This window comes from Histoplasma capsulatum (assembly GCF_000150115.1).
Source record: "Histoplasma capsulatum G186AR genomic scaffold supercont2.1, whole genome shotgun sequence".
NCBI classification, from domain to species: Eukaryota; Fungi; Ascomycota; class Eurotiomycetes; order Onygenales; family Ajellomycetaceae; genus Histoplasma; species Histoplasma capsulatum.
This window is the reverse complement of record NW_025544801.1, coordinates 1,735,521-1,754,182: the sequence shown is the minus strand read 5'-3', so window position 1 is coordinate 1,754,182 and position 18,662 is coordinate 1,735,521. Positions and strand designations below refer to the sequence as shown.

Genomic DNA, 18,662 nt, shown 5'->3' with positions numbered 1-18,662 from the left:
GTGAGCGTTTTGCAATCATCGATTTTTCGCATATCCTCGGGTTTCACATAGGTTGGCAAGCGTTGCATTTATTGTATTTTTGTGATACCATTACTCCTGATGAATATTTGAATTTAGCATGTTTTGTATGATTTTGAATCTGCATTTTTTGTGCTCTGCTGGCGAGCTTTTATCTATCACTGATATTGCGTCCGATATGAATGTATCAGGTATATTATGCTTATGTCGAGATGAGAAAACCAAAATAAACAACTACTAATATTAATATTGTAATATTTTACACATCAAAAATCCGTGAACGAAGCAGCTCTTTTCCACTTTGGCCAATCCTCAGTGCATCGAGTCTTTTGGCTGGTTCATCTACGCGAAATCCATGTTAAGGATTCCCCTATGTCGGTATTATTGAGCTATTTCAAGCTGAGAGAGGTAATTTCGTGCTCACGTTAGTTAGTGTGAGCCTCTTGCATCCTTGAACCATGAAGGTCAGCACTGGATACTGAATGCTCCCAGATATCTTGTCTTCTCAAAATGTCCAGAAATGCATACCATTTCTGTCAGCATATAATTAGTAATAATAAACCTCAACGAAGCCACCATAAGAGGTTTGGAGTACTTGAAATGCAGTTTCTTTCCTGTCAATGATACGCAACCATTTTTGTACTAACAATTGTTGTCAGGTGTAGTATTGAAAACGCGGGTATGAGACTCGGAGAGGTTTAGTCAGGTTGTTGTGAAAAGTGAACCACACACATATTGTGCAATGTTCTTGCGCTGCGGGTCAGGTGATATACACCGCCACGACTATTCTCTTTGTAGTAAAACGCAAATTCTACTTTCTGAAAGCTGAGTGGTGCTGCTTACCCAAGCAAGCCAAATTTCAACCTCTTCTGCCGCAACATCATCTTCTCCATAGGCATCATCACCGACCTAACGAAGAAAAATAACCGCTACCATCGACATATGTCCAATTTCAGTGGACCCTACTCTACTTTATCCATGATACACTCCAACGCCTGTTGTAGCTGAGTTTAGCCAGCCCTACAGCCACAATCATGTCTGATGGTAAGCAATGACTGGCGCTCAATCCAATCTTTTCACACCAGAGCTAACTCCCTTATGTATAGCCGACTTTGAGACTATAAGGCGTCTTCAGGCTGAGCGGAACGCTTCAGCCTCGAGCAAAAAAGGTTCTAAAACTTTCGACCCATCCTCTCAACGAGCTGACGTTTCGACCAAGGCTTCCCTGACTGAATCCTTCGATACAACGCTTTACGATCGCAATGGAACCGACAAGTATGCGGAATATAACACTTCCATCCCCGTCGACGACGAAGACGAGGATATGGCGGATGAGGGTGTCCGACTGACAGGGCAGTATACGGCAACAAAAGAACAAATGAACGAGTTTGCGGCTGGCAAAGGAGTCGAGGAAGAAGATATCCTCCTTGGGCGTGAGAAATCCGCCAGGATCTCGGAGCGCGAGACTGACTACCAGAAGCGGCGTTTTAACCGTGGCCCTCTTACTCCGACACGTGCCGACCCGTTTGCTTCAAATTCCCAGGCGAATATAGAAGCCGAAGGCCAAACCTATCGTGATGTCATGGCTCTTCGAGAGCTAGAAAAGGAGGAAGAACGAGTAAAAAAACTGATTGCCGAGCAACATAGCCAAGGCCAGAAAAATGGATCTATTGAACACGAAGCGACTTTGAAGTTAAACGAGGCTGACAAAGAAAACGCAGAAGCAGGTTCAGCTGTTTCAGTAGCGTCGGGAAGGAAAAGGAAACAAAGATGGGATGTGGCCTCCGAAACGCCACCTGCTCCAGAAGGCGATAAGCAAGCAGAAGCGAAACCGAAAAAATCTAGATGGGACCAAACGCCCGTTCCTAGTGCACCCGAAGAAGCTCCGAAACGCCGATCAAGATGGGATCAAGCACCATCTCTTGTATCTGCCACACCAGTAGGAAATGAGGGCCTGGCGACTCCGATACATCCATCTCAGGCAGCCGCTCCTGTTGCTCCATTGACTTTTGGAACTGATATTTCGAGTCGAAATGCACCTTTGTCTGACGAAGAATTGGACCTCATGCTTCCATCGGAAGGCTATAAGATTCTTGAACCTCCCCCTGGGTACGCACCTATTCGGACTCCCGCTCGAAAGCTAATGAGTACGCCAGCACCAATGCCAAGTGCCAGTGGGTTTGGGGGTTTTGTGATGCAAGAGCCTGAGAATGCTCGGATGATGGGGAAGCAGCTGCCGACGGATATTCCTGGTGTTGGAGATCTCCAATTTTTTAAATCAGAGGATATGCAATATTTCGGGAAACTCGTCGATGGAGCAGATGAGAACACCATGTCTGTCGACGAACTAAAAGAACGAAAAATCATGAGACTGCTTTTGAAAGTCAAAAATGGGACCCCTCCAATGAGGAAGACCGCTCTTCGACAACTTACAGATAATGCCCGTCAATTTGGTGCAGGACCTCTTTTCAACCAGATCCTTCCATTGCTCATGGAGAAATCATTGGAAGATCAGGAACGGCATTTGCTCGTTAAAGTAATCGACCGGGTACTTTACAAACTTGACGACCTTGTTCGACCTTACGTTCACAAAATCCTTGTTGTTATTGAACCTCTCCTTATTGATCAGGATTACTACGCTCGTGTGGAAGGTCGAGAGATTATTTCTAACCTTAGTAAAGCTGCCGGCCTCGCCCACATGATCAGTACCATGCGCCCTGATATTGACCATGTCGATGAATACGTACGAAACACCACTGCAAGAGCCTTTGCTGTTGTTGCATCGGCCCTTGGTATACCTGCCCTCCTTCCATTTCTAAGGGCTGTTTGTCGCAGTAAAAAATCATGGCAAGCAAGACATACAGGTGTCAAGATTGTTCAGCAAATTCCAATTCTAATGGGATGTGCAGTCTTGCCACATTTGCAAGGCTTGGTGGACTGCATTGGGGACAACCTCAGTGATGAACAAGCCAAGGTTCGCACCGTAACTAGCTTGGCGATTGCTGCTCTTGCCGAAGCTGCGAACCCGTATGGTATCGAAAGTTTTCAAGATATCCTTGGGCCTCTTTGGACAGGAGCAAGAAAACAGCGTGGCAAGGGACTTGCGGGTTTCCTCAAGGCTGTCGGATATATTATTCCTCTTATGGATGAGGAGGGTGCGAACTACTTCACGAGCCAGATAATGGAAATTCTTCTCCGCGAGTTCTCTTCACCTGATGAAGAGATGAAGAAGGTTGTTTTGAAAGTTGTATCTCAGTGTGCGGGAACAGATGGTGTCACAGCAGCTTATTTAAAGGAACACGTGCTCACAGATTTCTTCAAATGCTTCTGGGTAAGGCGCATGGCGCTCGATAAAAGAAACTACCGACAAGTCGTCGAGACTACAGTTGATTTAGGCCAAAAAGTTGGTGTCAGCGAGATTGTAGAAAAGATTGTCAACAACTTAAAGGATGAAAGCGAGGCATATCGAAAAATGACGGTGGAAACTGTCGAGAAAGTGATTGCCTCCCTCGGTGCGGCAGATATTGGCGAAAGGCTCGAGGAAAGGCTTATTGATGGCGTCCTGTTCGCTTTCCAGGAACAAAGCATCGAAGATATCGTGATCTTGAACGGGTTTGGCACTGTTGTCAATGCTCTTGGCACTCGTTGCAAGCCGTATCTTCCCCAGATTGTCAGTACAATTCTCTGGCGTTTGAATAACAAATCCGCAACAGTTCGTCAGCAGGCAGCCGACCTTATATCCCGCATTGCACTGGTCATGAAACAGTGTGGTGAGGACGCCCTCATGGGTAAACTCGGTATCGTCCTTTACGAATATCTGGGCGAAGAGTATCCTGAAGTTCTCGGTTCTATTCTCGGGGCTCTGCGGTCTATTGTTACTGTTGTTGGTATCAATCAAATGCAGCCGCCTATCCGAGACCTATTACCCCGTCTCACCCCGATACTGCGAAATCGACACGAAAAAGTACAAGAGAACACTATTGATTTGGTTGGTCGAATAGCAGATCGAGGCCCTGAATCCGTTAATGCCCGAGAATGGATGCGAATCTGCTTCGAGTTACTCGACATGCTGAAAGCTCACAAGAAGGGCATACGCCGTGCAGCTAATAACACATTTGGTTTCATTGCAAAAGCTATTGGCCCGCAAGATGTCCTCGCTACCCTGCTCAACAACCTTCGAGTGCAAGAACGCCAATCCCGCGTTTGTACCGCTGTTGCCATTGGTATCGTCGCCGAAACTTGTGCGCCTTTCACGGTTCTTCCTGCCCTTATGAACGAGTATCGAGTGCCAGAGCTGAATGTCCAGAATGGCGTACTCAAAGCTATGTCCTTCCTTTTTGAATATATCGGCGAAATGGCAAAAGATTACGTTTACGCTGTCACTCCACTGCTTGAAGACGCATTAATAGATCGTGACCAAGTGCATCGACAAACAGCAGCCAGCGTGGTGAAACATATTGCTCTTGGTGTTGTTGGCCTTGGATGTGAAGACGCAATGCTCCATCTCCTCAATCTGCTGTATCCTAACCTCTTTGAGACAAGCCCTCACGTTATTGATCGGATAATCGAAGCTATTGAGGCCATCCGCATGGCCGTTGGCACGGGCATTGTGATGAACTATGTTTGGGCAGGCTTGTTCCATCCCGCAAGGAAAGTGCGGCAGCCATATTGGAGGCTATATAATGACGCCTACGTTCAAGGGGCTGATGCGATGGTACCTTATTATCCCACACTCGAGGACGAGGGTTTGGCGAGGCACGAGTTGGCGATTGTTCTGTGATTGATGATAGTTTTGACTTTAAAATTAATTTCTAACATGTTATTCACCTACTAGTATTTTTTCTTCTGCAGTTCCCTCTCTTTCCTTCCTTTTTTTTTTTTTTTTGCGATGTGCGTTCGGCGTTCTAATGTTGCAATTCTTGACCTGCCTTTTCCTGTACATTTAACGGTTCCTGTATACTTCTATCGAAAGGGTTTGATTGCCATTGATTGTGCTATTGTATATCTCATTTCGCTGTTAATTTTTCTCAAAAGTGACCCCTGGTATCGATAATTCTGAAATGTTGAAGATGCCTACTAGGTTTAAAACTGAGCGTAGATCCATCCATCCACAAAGCCAGGCAGGTAATATTAGAAGCTCATCGACTGGTGTTCAACGATCTAGGAAAAGCCCTATCTAATCGCTTTCCTCGCGGGGATTTTCTACGATCAGAGATTAGAAATATGTATCCCCATCCTGTATAATCTGATAAGTAATATACGAAGATATATATGTATGCACATGCAAAACACAGAGTATGAATTCAGGCCAAGACAGTCAGTTCAAAAAAGCCCATCTCAGAAACAATTGAGCATTCATTGATTTCATGGTAAATCTCCAGGCTATTATTATTGGTTATTAGCACTGGTAACTATCTAGGTAATTTCTGCCTCGGGCAAGTGATAAAATCTTGTGCGCGAAGTAAAGCCCTCTTCCGGCCGCGCGATATCTACTGTATAGATTAGTTATACTTATTGACCTGCAACTCTCAAGGTGTCATCCTCCCTTCGACAAAACTGCATCAACTCAGCTCGAACTTTGCGAGGAGTGCAGCAGTGGTAAATAACATCAACCGGATAGCAACTGTGTAGCTAACTAGCACTTTGCATTTTATTTACATGTAACTCCGTCCCAAACATACCCCCTCAACCTGGGCCCCACTCCTTTTTGACCATATCGTTGGCTCAAAAACATCGCGCTGAGCCATTGATCCAACTTTACGTCTCCAACCATTCATTCTCACCAACTCCATGTTACATGAGACAGACAGACTGCATATTGGAAAAAAAAAAAAGCATGAAGTTAGCCCCGAAACCGCAACCACAACCACGGACTCAATAATGAGCGTAACCCCACTACTGGAACTCTAAAAACCAGTGGAGCAGAAGACGAAAAGCTCTCTAATCTTACCAAGAAAATAAATAAACTCGAGATGGGTATGCTTTTTTAGCTCCTAGCCACAACGCAGTTTGAACTTCCCAACGACGGACGTTGCCCTGCCAGTTATGAACTTTTAGCACGCGACCAAAACCAGTATAAAACGGTCTCCTGATCGTCCCGCCCGAATTTGGTGGAAGAGCTCATTCCCTGCGCTTCATAGATACTACTGCCATATAGGACATGGACGTTGTACGGGAGAGGAATAAGGGTGGAAGATGCGCTGCGGGCTTTTTGACGATGGCGACTTGGGGGTTAGCAGCTCTGACATCATAGGGGGCCAATGCGGGCAAAAAAGAATACTGTATCATTTTAGCCTCATGTGGTTCAACTAAATACATACCTTTTTTTTCCTTTTTAAAGCGCAAAATTCAATTCAATAACTTAACCCCATCCCACTCCGCAACTACGGAATACTATCGTATGCAACTAAGAATAAGTGAGGGAGCAATCGTAGCCAAAGTAAAAACGGTCCTTGGCCCATGGGTTCCATCTACACTTTTGTATGTACATGTACATGTACATGTACATACATGGGACGGAAGCACAGTACATTTTTATCTTTCATTCTATACCATTTCGTTTTCTGCTGCGTGTTATTCGAGGTTTAGATTCCTTTTTTCCTCTTCCTCACACAGAGGGAGTGATGGGATCATTAAAAAAAAAGAAAAAATACAAAGGTTGCGATAGAAGCATGCGGGGAGGCAGACGAGAGAGACCATGCATGCATTGTCCTCCGGCCTGTCTCCGAGTCGTTCCATCATGCAATGGGAACCGACGAAGGTACTGTACATGTACTCCATACAAATATGACTGATTACGGCAGGATACGCCCTGCTTAACAAGCACCGGACAAACGCTGTTTGGATCGTGAAGGGAGTGGACGATGGCAGAGGAAATTCTTGAACCGTGTCAAGAGGTGCAATCCGTCACTGACGAAACGCTGTCTGTGTGTATCGTATTTAATTTTTGATCGGATTTGCAAAAAACGAAGCAAAAAAAAAAAAAAAAGCAAAAACAATAGATAGTAATTTATTGTTACGGGAGTAGAAGACGTTGGAAAAATATTCAAAATCCCATTCATAGTTCATCGACTCATAGTTGCGGAGGAAGATATGGATGTAGTTAGTATCTCTCTTTTCTTTTGTTCTTTTCTTTTTCTTCCTTCCTTTCTTTCTTTCTTTTTCTTTTTTTTTCGGCGCTGGGCTTTCTGCAAAAGAAAAAAAAAGCAAGGTGGCACTATTGATGAATATAGGTCCTGTTTGATTGGTCAGAGCGAGCATGCTCACGCAAAAAAAGAAAAAAAAATCTCTGAAGAAGAGGGAGGGAAGACCAAAAAGAAAGACCTTTCAGCTCACAATCCCAGTCTCACCTTGCTCCCAAGGAAAGTCAGCAAAAGGGAGAAGGCAGAGAAAAAAGGGGCCTCCAAAGTGCTATGTATGGTGACTTCTCATCCCTCCCTCCGCCGTGACGAAACCCACAGAGGTTGAGAGCACGCACAGCACCCGCGGTGGCCGATCATGGGAGGTCAGCGGCGGCGCCGATGATGCATGGGGGGCAGGCGGCCCAGGGGGCGGCGGACTTCGAAGGGCGACAGCGCGTTTCAGAATGTTGCAGGCCGGGGCATAAGGGGGAAGGCCGGAGCGATCAGCGAGACCCCTGATTTGGTGTCCTGCTGACAAAAGTCGCTAGTGCGCTCGTCGGGTGGAGCACGAGAATGCCGCTTCCTCCTTTTCGGGTTTCCTCCAAAGAAAAAGTGCCGCGGTCGTAGCAGTTTATTTTTCTTCGTCCATCGGATACGACCTCGTCTGATTATTGAGCCCCTGTTCAGCTGCCGCTGGGGCTGCTACTCTGTTTATGATTTTATCAAGCAAAATTTGGTTTCCATTTCATTCACAATAATCGCACAAAAAATTGACTGTCTTCGTCTCTTTCGCTTTTTTTTTTTTTTTCATTTTGGCAATCGCACGTGCTACTGCACTGGCCGTCGATAACCCAATATCGACGGAGGAAGCTTGGAGGGATAAAGATTTTTTAAAAAAAGCCGATCTCCACCCGACACTCTGTGCTGGGCTAACCGAGCTTGTTCAGCGGTCTTAGCTCTGATCTCAGCGAGGGGGTAGCTTCCACTGAATAGCCCTGTGCCCACTGCCCATTGCCCAAGTGGCAGCTGGTGGAGCATGGCCCCCATTTGCCCCAATTTTCGATGGCAGCCAGCGTGGATCTGGTTTATCTGCCTCACTAGCCAAGCCTCTAAACCGGGATGTTCGCCGGCTTGGGAGAGGAGGGCAACGTAATCAGCGGGGTGGGCTGGCTGGGCATTTGCTGGGCAGCGGGCGTTTTGACCAACCGGTACTGTTGATACTCTCGAGGTTCGAACCGAGATACAGCAGATCGACAAACAAGAAACGTCCAATGCAACTTCTGGCTCTTTTCCGGATGGTGTACGCAGTACGCAGTGCGCAGTGGTTATGTTTCCGCCGTAGTCATCATTGCATGCCCCATCGGGTTCCATTTGTCATGGAGCTGGGTCTCTGGCCCGGAAAGTTGAAATCAGGAAGGTTGATCGCTTGTCATTCATTATTCAGCCCTATCGAAGCCCCCAGTGTTCGATGCTTGCCGTTTGTTTGTTCTCTTCTCGCTGATCTAGTTAATCCCATATAAAATAAGTAATTACCATCTAGTTGGCCATTTTATTCAAACGGCCCATCCTCATCGGATTGAACACTATCAGGAACGTTTTCCTCCGATGTCTGCAACCCAGCGACGAAGACTGACTTACATAGAAAGCGGGTCCATAGTTCGAATTAGTAAAAGCACGCGCACGCGCACGCTCACACTCACGCTTGTTCCTGACTCCTGAGACCTGCCGAAGCAATCTGCGGTTTGATCGTCCGCTGATCCGCGCAGGCTTAAATAGAACGGTTAAACGGTAGTATCATAGTACAAGAATTGATTAGACAGAAAAACGTGGTTGGGGACAGATTGTCTGTTTCAGATTGCATATTGGCAACGTGAAAAGGCGGCGTTTTGGGCTAAAACACACCTGCCAGCCTTGAGACTGGAGCCCAGCAGCTAAGCTGTCTTTAGTGAACGAAGCGCCCGGCGGCAGATCGCCTGGCGCTTGGCTGTGGATGATGTGCCGTGCTTTTTGATGGTTGATTCTCTCTTTTTCTTTTTCTTTTTCTTTTTCCGCCTTCTTTACTTTTTTGATCGATAACAGATCATGTTAATGTATGTACCGAAGGGCGGCCAACTTGATATTTTGATAGATATTTGAAACAGAGATTGTCTTCATCCCCGTTGTGTGTTTCCTACTTAAAAGTTGCCCACCGGATAAGGTTCGCGGGGGTCTCGCAGCCACTTCTTGGATAAGTGAAGCCCATCTTAATGAATTGCATTATTGCAGCAGCCCAATGACGCCATATTCCGCCTCCCCGGGAATCAAAGCTGGGGAATTTGGGAGAAGCTTTTTTGTCGAAGTCTGTGAGGGCTTGTGGCATCCAAAGCAGGTGTCAAACAGAATAGTCGATGTCAGCGGTTGCGCGCACGTCTTCGCAAGGCTTGTTTGTTTGTTCCATAGTGAAGAAAGAATAACCTACTACAATTTAAGTACCTGCAGGAAAATATTTCCACATATCAACAGCATTGTGTAATTTGTTTACTGTTCATCCCTTCAGCTATGCTACCATTGTCAATCACTAGACTCCACCGATGCTGATGTTTACTTTCTTTCCCTACCGGGCAAACCTGAAGTGACAAAGAAAAGCCACAAGGTGAGCTTTACCACGCCAGCTTTGAAAAAAAAAAAAAAATTTTAAAAAAGAGAAGCTGAGCTAACCGTGACCCCCTCTCATGGAACAGTAGCCAGGGACGAAAAGAAATGCTTGGGGAGTTATTACCATCAAGCAAACTATCAATAGTTACGCCCTAGGCAGTTCATCACTCACCAACCCCTGAATAAATCATGTGGTGGGGACTTTTGTTTGCTCCGGCCATGGACCAAGCCACCAAAAGTCAACAGCAACAGAAAACAGAAACAGACAGGCATTCAATGTTTCCCCTGTAGCTCCTGTGACACCGATGTCTCGGCCAGGGAAAGCAGAACCTTGCAGCGGAAGAACATGAAACTGGTCCCTGTTTTCCTTCCTCCCCCTGCGTGCTGATTCCAACGAACAAGCCAGGGATCTTTGGTGTGCGTGGGTTTTAGTTTTGTTAAACTTCAGCGAACCTCAGGATTTGCGCCCTCGGTATGGTAACTTACTATTGCAAAACGGAGGAATGTTGGATTTATTTGCTTCGATCCTGGGTGCGCACTGCGCATGCGAGGGGCAAAAATTAACCAAAAAAAAAGAGAGAGAGAGAGAGTAGAACAGAAAAGTGATAAGAGAGAATGAATGGTGGACATGAAGCTAAAACACTTTTAGGTTCGAGCTATGCATGTAGGAATGTATGGATGTGCAACTGCATGCGCCGCGAATCTTGCTTGAATCCTTACAGGAAAAAAAGAAAAATGCACGATTGATTTGGAGATCGTGGCGTGAATTCAGCAACCAGTTATGAGAGAGAGTGAGTGAGAAGGCGGCGATGGGAATGGCCGATTAAACTTTCTTGTGTGCATACAGAAAAAAAAAAAGAAAAAAAAAAAAACCAGCCCGCGGAGAGAGGGCCAGGTGAAAATGCTGATGGAGAGGTAAGGTAGATGGAGGTTGAACGCGATGGATGCTAGCATGCAGCCTGTCTCGCGCTGCATAAAAGAAACCATAATTGTCGCGTACAGATGACGGACCCGTGAAGAGACGCAATTCTTCTCTCTCCTGAACAAAGAATCGTTGACTGCATGCTACGACCCGCCATCCATCTATCCATCCAACAACCCCAATTCAACGTCCAGGGACGGCTATCTCAAGACTTGCAAAAACTTATGAAGGGTTAAAGGGAAAATAAAACAGCAAAAAAACTCGGCGGTGAAGCATGCACAGGAGAGGTTACTTTACTCTGTCCCATGCATCCAATTCATGAACACAGAACAGAAGAGCCTTGAGCGCTCCGCAACAAGTGGTAGCGCCCACCGACCCAGGACGAGAGGCAACATTGCCCCCTTTTTTGACTGAAATGGAAAATGGCACGTTCAGGTCGGAGTACGTGAAGCTCGGCGCCTTGGCGGGGGCAAACCGGTAACTTCTCGTTGTCCAGCATTCAGTGCGCAGTGTTGCAGGAGAAGGGGCCAAACTAAAAGTGGCTGGAGCGCTAAGATGCAAGCGGATTTCCGTGGGCCGTCTCATGTTTTGATAGCGACAGAGGATGGGATGGGACGAACTCCAAGGAGTTACCGGGGGGCTTTGGGCACATATTATCAGGGTTGGGGCGGTTGATGGTACCGGCATGCATCGATGGTTCAAGTTTGACGGAAAGTTAATCGCATCAGGGTTCGTTTCTTCTCTCCCCCCTTCACTTCTCAATTTTTTTTCTCTCTTCTTTTGTTGGGCTATCACAAAAATCATTTCAGTGAAAAATGGGCATGGAATTTGGAATGCATCACTATCAATAATGAAAAAAAAAAAAAAAAAAAAAAAAAAACAAAAACAAAAACAAAACAAAAAGGTGGAAATAAGAGAGATTTCCACTAATTTGATCCTCCTCAGGTCAAGGAAAAACCCACACAAGGTACTACTACTGTTTAAACTTCGCCTTGGTGCCGAGCTGGAACCCAACACCGTGGGAGGGAGAAAATCAAATTTTGCCAGAGGAAACGCCAGTGAGGTGGTGGTTGAATCCAAAAAGTATGAAACATAAATATCAGTGGTCGACTGAACGAAGAAGGGACGGCTTTTCTTTCGAATCTTGAAATAATACACTGTCAATTTTTATAAGTATGTGTAGTCGGTAATAATCGCGGATTCTTTTCTTTTGCAAAAAGGATTCCCAATCATACATCCATAGTACGATGTACGGAAGTACAGCACAAATCAATCATGTTGGCAAGAGATGGGCTGTTCCAAAAAAAAAAGCTAAGCTTTCTGGGATTACCCCTGTAACCTTCTTTTAAACTTGCCCACTTCACCTCCATCGGTACATCGGTACGGAGTACATGCTGCGTACATGGATGGATACCAAAATAAACATGACGTAAAGTACATGTGCATTTACAAGTAGTTGACTACAAGAAAACTCCAGTCAGCGTTATCCAGTACGCTGGGTTGCAGAGCAAAGAAAGCTCTCCGTGAAGAAGTGGAGAATAATTTTCTTTTCTCTTTTCTGCCTTTTTGATCCTATTGTCCCTACTCCGTACTTATTGAACCACCTGGGTTTTCTCATGAAAAAGCTCCATACGGAGTTAACTGACATGCGGGAGGGAGAGAGGTAAGCCCGGAACGGAGCTTACCAATCCTCCCAAACAACAGCAATAGCAACAGCAAAGAATCCTTCTCTGGAACCGGGGATGGCTGCTGACTCGTTCTTCGCAGTAACCAGAGAGAGGAAACGATCTCAACGGGGATTTGGGAAGGGTGAAATTCTGCCCTGGCCCCCACCCAGCAGCAGCTTTTGAGGCCCTTAGCGGCTGGGCAGCGCTGGGAAGAACACTGGACGACCAAGCACAAGAAGCCCTCATAGCCAACGCCCAACCATCGCATCCACTAAGCAGCAAACCAAGAAGTGCTTGTTTTCCCGCGATTATGCACACACCCCTGCTGAGCTTACGCGGCCTTTTTTTTTTTCTCTTATTTTTTTGCATTCTTGTCCAGTCATGTGCTGTGTTCGTTCGTTGCGTTTCTTTTTTTTGCTCCAATCCTTTTTGTGACCTTTTTCCACTTTGGGATGCCCGAAAAATGATGGAATCTGAGGTGGAACTCTCTTGGGTGGGGAATGGGCATTTGGAATCGCGTTTTCGTCGCTGATGTCCATAATGTCATCGAAATGTTGTGGAAGCTATCGAAAAGAAAAAAAAAGGAACCGTAACAAGGAGTTCGTGTCAAAAGGTCAGAAACAATTGTTCCTGCTCTTTGCATGTTCACCTCCAGTGAGATAGGAGGCATACACATACAGTCTGTTCGGTCCACGCCTGGGCATGTTTATTATTGACTTACCTGTCCTTCGTACTCTGGACTGAACAAACGATGCGATGTGACGAAGCAAGAATGGGCCCCAAAAAATGGGAAAAGAAAAACAAAAAAGATCTTGTATGGGCCTTTTCTTTGTTCAACTTACCTTCCCACTCTGCGTCTCCAGTAGAAGGAGTGAACAATTCCATTTCCTCTGGTTGGTGTTTTCCGCCCACTTATCTTGTCCTCTGCTTCCCCCTCCAGAACGCCTCCCTGGGTTAATCTTAATTTATTTTGTTTTTTAATGTTTTAGGAGCAGATGGCATCGCATCTCATCTCGTGTTTCTTCCCCCTTGGATGCAGGTGGTGGCGGGGCACCTGTTGGGCAGAGGTACATCATCGACTTGAGCATTTTGACTATTTTGGGAACCCCCCTTGTTTTCTGCCAAGACTGTGTTGTCAGAATTGCAAAAAAAAAATAAAAATAAACATCAGACAGAGGAGCTTGAAAAGGGGCAAACTTCGTTCGTGGATGGGCTGCTGAGGGGACCTTGGAGAATCTTAGATCGGGGCGTCAGCCCCCCTAGCACCCGATTGCTGTCAATGGGACGCCATTCCTTTGAACCCTGTCGTTCGTCTGGGGGCAATTGTCGTGAATATTTTAAGCCGCCTAGTAGTTCTCGGATTATCTTTTCTGAAACAAAGTTTCGCCCCTTCGTAGATTATTTTGGCAGGGTTGAATAGTACCGGGGGATCTTACCTGTTTGGGGTGTGGCTTTTGCTGATTAAGGACTCTAGTATATAGAAAATGGAGACAAGGAATCGCTGAAGGAATCGAGAGAGTAGCAAGAAAAGAAAAGCTATAGGTAAATATCAACTTGGTCCACATCAGCCAGAAAGATCAAACAACCAAATCAACAGATAGGAAAGAAAGAATGTCATCTTTGCTCAATCCCTGGCATCAATCGCTAAGTGGGAACAATGGGGCATACAGAATACAGGAGCATCCTCAAATCCAGGAGCTCGAACGTGCAACAGAGCTGATGCGTGGCCATCGGAATCCTGGAAGACGGTGAGACGGGCGACACCTGTCAAGCTCACCACCAGGTAGGTCGCTTTGGCTGTGTTACCCGTCTGTTGCCAGGAGGTCAGATGTCATCACAGTCGCCATTGCACTGGCTTGGAAAGGAACAACTACGAAATTTTCCTATGCTGCGCCTTACCACCCGTTTCCTGCATCCCCGTCGAAGTAACAACCGTCAGGCATATGGTCTATGCGAGATGCACGGATAGACTGGGATGGCATTGTCTTGAGATGGGGTATGGTGACGTCCATGGTTGTTTCAACCCCAACCTAATGGGACGGAGAGTATCAAGGGAATTGTTGGTTTACAGCCCTCTTTCCCTCTGAGCTGCTCAGCCGGCTGTTTGTATTCAACAAGGCATGCTGTTCCTCCAGTACAGGGGTAGTTAGCGAGCGAAAATTCCACATTTACCTATTCAAGGCAACACGGCAATCAACGGGCAAGGAAGCTGGGATAAGCATTTCTAAATTGGGTGACTTGAAAATACCCCTGAATTTTTGCTGTTCAACTGCGTGCTCCCCAGTGCTCACCACTCAGTTCAGTGTTGTGGTAAGTTGCTTACATAGCAGCAACTCGATGTTGCTAGCAGGGCTGCAAGCAAGAAATCCTGGCACAAGACGTAAAAAGGCAGCAAACTTGCAACATCCAAGATCGTTCCGAATCTGAGGGACTGAGCAGAAGGTAAGGAATGCATTCGAGCTTCACGCAGCGTCCGCGCATCCCTGTCATCAGCATCATCATCAGCATCATCATCCTCCTCCTCATCCCTCACCAGTGGCTCCCCCAAGCAAGCATCCCAGGGCCCGGACAGAATGGGGGCGCCGCCAACGAACCCCACCCACCCCTCCTCGATCCGTCCTGTGCAGTGGAGCCGTTGAATTCTCAGCCACCAAAGTAAGGATCTGCAGCTTTCCCCAAAAGAAATCCGCGTCGGTGGCGCTAGCCCAACCACGACAGGCAGCCCTTGGTCAATCCCGCAAACTTATATTTCTCCCCACTCCCACCCAAAATGACCACTGTTATGGGCATTTCAGGAAGCGGCGTTATTTGGAGAACAAGAAGAAGAAGAAAACCTGCATATTGTCCGGGGAGGAAAGAAAAGAAGAGCAACTTAGAGGCTGGTTTTCTTCTTTTTTAATCTTTTCTTTTTCTTTTTTTCGTGCGTTTGAATTGAGATCTTGCATTCACTGTAGTATGAAAGAAGAAAATCTGATCAAGTTGTACAGGGTAAAATTACATGGTCTATTTTTTTTTTTCAGGAAGTTGAAATAATGTTTTTCAAATTACCACATCACGTAATTTAAGTGTGTTATTATTTACATACCGATACGAGGGCTAAATAGTGCCGAGCTTGGAAAGCAACCTTGCGGAAACCCGCGCTCGGAGCTCGTTTGGGAACAACTTCAGTTCCTCCACCGGCTCAAGAATTTGGCTCGTGTGGGTTGTGTTGTATATTGGCTATACTGGCTGGTACCTGGATGCTCCTTGATCCCATATTTTTGACTTCGGCCAGGTCAACAACACGCAATCTTCCTCTCCCATCTGCCATTGAGGAGTGCAGGAGAACTCCATTATTCTTCTCCTGCTCCCGTAGATTGGAGGAGAGGAGTGCTCCGGCTCCCATCCTAACTCCTCTACAGAGTACTAGCACTCCGTAATGACTGAGGACATACTTCCTGCCACCATGACAATGTGTGGATGGCTATGAATAATTTTCCAATTTTTCGTATCTTCCCGCTTACTACACAGCAGAGCTCCACTCCATCTGATACTCTCTTTCTTTCGATTAACCCAGTTGAGATCTGCCCCGAGTTACTGTACAGAATACAAATGACATACGGAGTACACCCGGTCTTACATATACGGCCCAGCGATACATACCGCCCTATGTGCCAAGGTGGGTGTGCTGAATACGCTAGGTACTTAAACTATCTTTGCGGCGGCGTTGTGCCGTGTACCTTGTAACTATCCTGCACAGTACGACCTCGTCCTTGTGCTTCCTCTCGTGGAGTCGTGGACGCTGGTTTTTCTTCTTAACTGCGCCGATCCCCTTTCCCCAGACCTCTGATCTGACCTCGTTTTCATCTTTTTGTTCCGCGCGCTGTACATCAGGAACCACTCGAACTGTCCCCCCATCTGGTCCTACATAGCCAGACTCTCCTGAGCCGGCTTCCTACATACATCCATACATCCATACAGTACACACTGGCCTTGTCGAGTCTTGCATTTCTTCCTGCAGTTCAGTATAATATATTGATATACATACACACACCAACACACATGAGCTAGATCTCTGCATAGCACCGAGTGTTTAACTGGCCCAAAGCCTGTGAGGAGAGGAGAGCAACAAGCAGAAAAAGAAACCAAGAAAAAAGAAGTTCGACCGATCAATTGATCGGCCCTCTGGCATCCCTCTTGTTTTCTTGTCGTTCAAACCCGCCGATTTTCTGAATCTCGAACCCTTGTGATTTTGGCAACTGTCACCACCACCAGCCTTCCCTATGACTATGGTTATCGAAAACCGAAACCGCCAGTATGGCGGTGGGATGGGCTACGACAATGCGTTTCACAGTCAGGTTCATCCCAGCACACCCCAATTCAATGAACCCTGGGCAGCGCATTCATCCCCTCATCCTCCGCAGCCGATCTATCCCACATCTATGCCCGCAAGCTCTGTCGCACTGAATCACCCTGTAAAGCGCGCGGAAGTCTCTCGACCTACGGCTATCTCCATGCCATATTCAACTGTGCCGGTGCCCGCGCCATCAATTTCCCCGAGCAGTAATTACAACCCTGCTTCTACTTACCCTGGTTCGGAACAGATCATTGTTCTGCCTCCAGAGATTCCACGGACTACCTTTGATCAAGCCCAAGGCTATACTTCGGTATCGCCAATAGCTTCATTCACTCCCGCTAACTATCCGCCCATGGACTATGCGCAATCACTGCAGCACCAGCACCAGCACCAGCAACAACAGCAACACCATCACCAACACTCAAATTCAAGAAATATGCCTCAAGGGTGAGTCTAATTCTTCTTCCCCTTTCTTTTAGTGATTGTCCTATAGATTCTGGGTTCTTTTAATAGAAGAAAAGAAGATAGATAACGGGGATATGAAGGGCAATTTTACTAACGTGATATTCAGCAACGAGCCTCCGTCGCAAGCTGTTCCATCGCAACCACCACCGGCATCCACGTATGGAGATGCCTTGGATGCTAGCCGAGGAATGGTTGCCCTGAGTCAAGATCTCGCAACTCCGCGAAATATGTATGGCTCTCAGAGTTCTAGAGGACCTAGAGAGGCCTACGGGTTCCCCGCGACACATTCCTCAGCCTCGTCAATTTCGTCTGCGGGCAATTATCCATATTACAGTGCGTCAGTTGTCTCTGTCGATTCTTCCGTCACCGACTACAGCTCCACAACTTCAGAATCTTATGATGGTATGCCATCGCGAACGCTCCCGCGACCGTCCAACCTGATCCATAGTTCCATATCTGGGCCTCAATCAATGATGAGCCAGTTCAGCTCAAAAGTCCCGTCCAACACGCAGAAGAAGCACAAGTGTAAAGTCTGCGATAAAAGATTTACCCGCCCTTCCTCCTTGCAGACTCACATGTATAGTCACACGGGTGAAAAACGTGAGTCCAACCAGATCTATTCTATGTATCCAGGCAAACCTTTGCAAGTATGCCGTGGGAAAATAAATAAATCAACGAATAAAGTACTGACATCGCCACTTTTCTGTCCAACAGCATTCCCGTGTGAATTCCCAGGTTGTGGGCGTCACTTCTCTGTGGTATCGAATCTCCGTCGACACAACAAAGTCCACAAGGGCGAAAAGGAGTCAGGCTCTCCTGAGCAGCAAGAAGAGTGAAATCTTTCCTCACGACAAAGCCAAGTCAACCCCTCTGCCATATGGGTTTACTCTGCGCACTCGCTCTTTTCCATCTTAAAAAATTTCATCGACTTTCTTAATGACATCTTAGGCCTTGCTGCAGCAAGGCCACCCACTCCAACATGCTTGCGGGGGAAAAAAAAATTTGACACCAAGTTGGGTCTTTAATCCATAATTTTATTCTAATTTTCTTCATTTTTAGTTTGTTTCCCCAACTACGCCTCCCACTCGACAATTATCGTGGCTTTCACATTGCCATATGATAATTTTGCCGGGAAACCTTTTCACTTTTCCTTTTTTCTACCCCAAATCGTATAATGCTTTGTATTATAATCCCTTTTTTTTTTTTTTTTTGGAAAAAAATTATCCCCTTTTTTCTTTTCTCACCCAGCACGAGTAGTTGTGGATTCGAAGTTGTTTCACGGCCGGGAGATTCAAAAGATACCCACCCCAGTGAGGAAAATTTGTTTTGTTCGGATGGTATAGGTGGTATAGGTTGGGGGGATTTTCACCCGATTGTACAGGGGAGCTCCTGCTTTTTCCTTCATCCATTTTCCTTTTCCTGTTTCATTTTTTTTACGGTAGAGGCGCACGCTTTACTTTTTTCATCAACATCCAGAGACGGTACGGCTTCATAAGTTT

At 46.3% G+C, this 18,662-nt stretch overlaps 5 protein-coding genes across 5 annotated transcripts; 2 read left to right on the top strand and 3 right to left on the bottom strand.

Moving 5' to 3' along the window:
* Nucleotides 1–1,052: 1,052 nt before the first annotated feature.
* On the top strand, nucleotides 1,053–4,798 carry HCBG_00558 (splicing factor 3B subunit 1; the record flags this gene model as incomplete). The annotated part of the gene is made up of 2 exons (XM_045427608.1): nucleotides 1,053–1,062; nucleotides 1,125–4,798. The coding sequence occupies 2 exons, from the start codon at nucleotides 1,053–1,055 to the stop codon at nucleotides 4,796–4,798; spliced, it is 3,684 nt and encodes a 1,227-aa protein (XP_045291583.1).
* A 631-nt stretch (nucleotides 4,799–5,429) lies between these two features.
* HCBG_00557 (uncharacterized protein) lies at nucleotides 5,430–6,266 on the bottom strand (the record flags this gene model as incomplete). The annotated part of the gene is made up of 3 exons (XM_045427607.1): nucleotides 5,430–5,507; nucleotides 5,700–5,829; nucleotides 6,163–6,266. The coding sequence occupies 3 exons, from the start codon at nucleotides 6,264–6,266 to the stop codon at nucleotides 5,430–5,432; spliced, it is 312 nt and encodes a 103-aa protein (XP_045291582.1).
* Nucleotides 6,267–7,598: 1,332 nt separating this feature from the next.
* On the bottom strand, nucleotides 7,599–8,510 carry HCBG_00556 (uncharacterized protein; the record flags this gene model as incomplete). The annotated part of the gene is made up of 2 exons (XM_045427606.1): nucleotides 7,599–7,803; nucleotides 8,074–8,510. The coding sequence occupies 2 exons, from the start codon at nucleotides 8,508–8,510 to the stop codon at nucleotides 7,599–7,601; spliced, it is 642 nt and encodes a 213-aa protein (XP_045291581.1).
* A 4,829-nt stretch (nucleotides 8,511–13,339) lies between these two features.
* HCBG_00555 (uncharacterized protein) lies at nucleotides 13,340–14,374 on the bottom strand (the record flags this gene model as incomplete). The annotated part of the gene is made up of 4 exons (XM_045427605.1): nucleotides 13,340–13,480; nucleotides 13,560–13,708; nucleotides 14,031–14,159; nucleotides 14,296–14,374. 4 exons carry the CDS (start codon nucleotides 14,372–14,374, stop codon nucleotides 13,340–13,342), a joined length of 498 nt encoding a protein of 165 aa, XP_045291580.1.
* Nucleotides 14,375–16,630: 2,256 nt separating this feature from the next.
* HCBG_00554 (C2H2 zinc finger domain-containing protein) lies at nucleotides 16,631–17,999 on the top strand (the record flags this gene model as incomplete). The annotated part of the gene is made up of 3 exons (XM_045427604.1): nucleotides 16,631–17,145; nucleotides 17,192–17,763; nucleotides 17,878–17,999. The coding sequence occupies 3 exons, from the start codon at nucleotides 16,631–16,633 to the stop codon at nucleotides 17,997–17,999; spliced, it is 1,209 nt and encodes a 402-aa protein (XP_045291579.1).
* Between the last annotated feature and the right edge of the window lie 663 nt (nucleotides 18,000–18,662).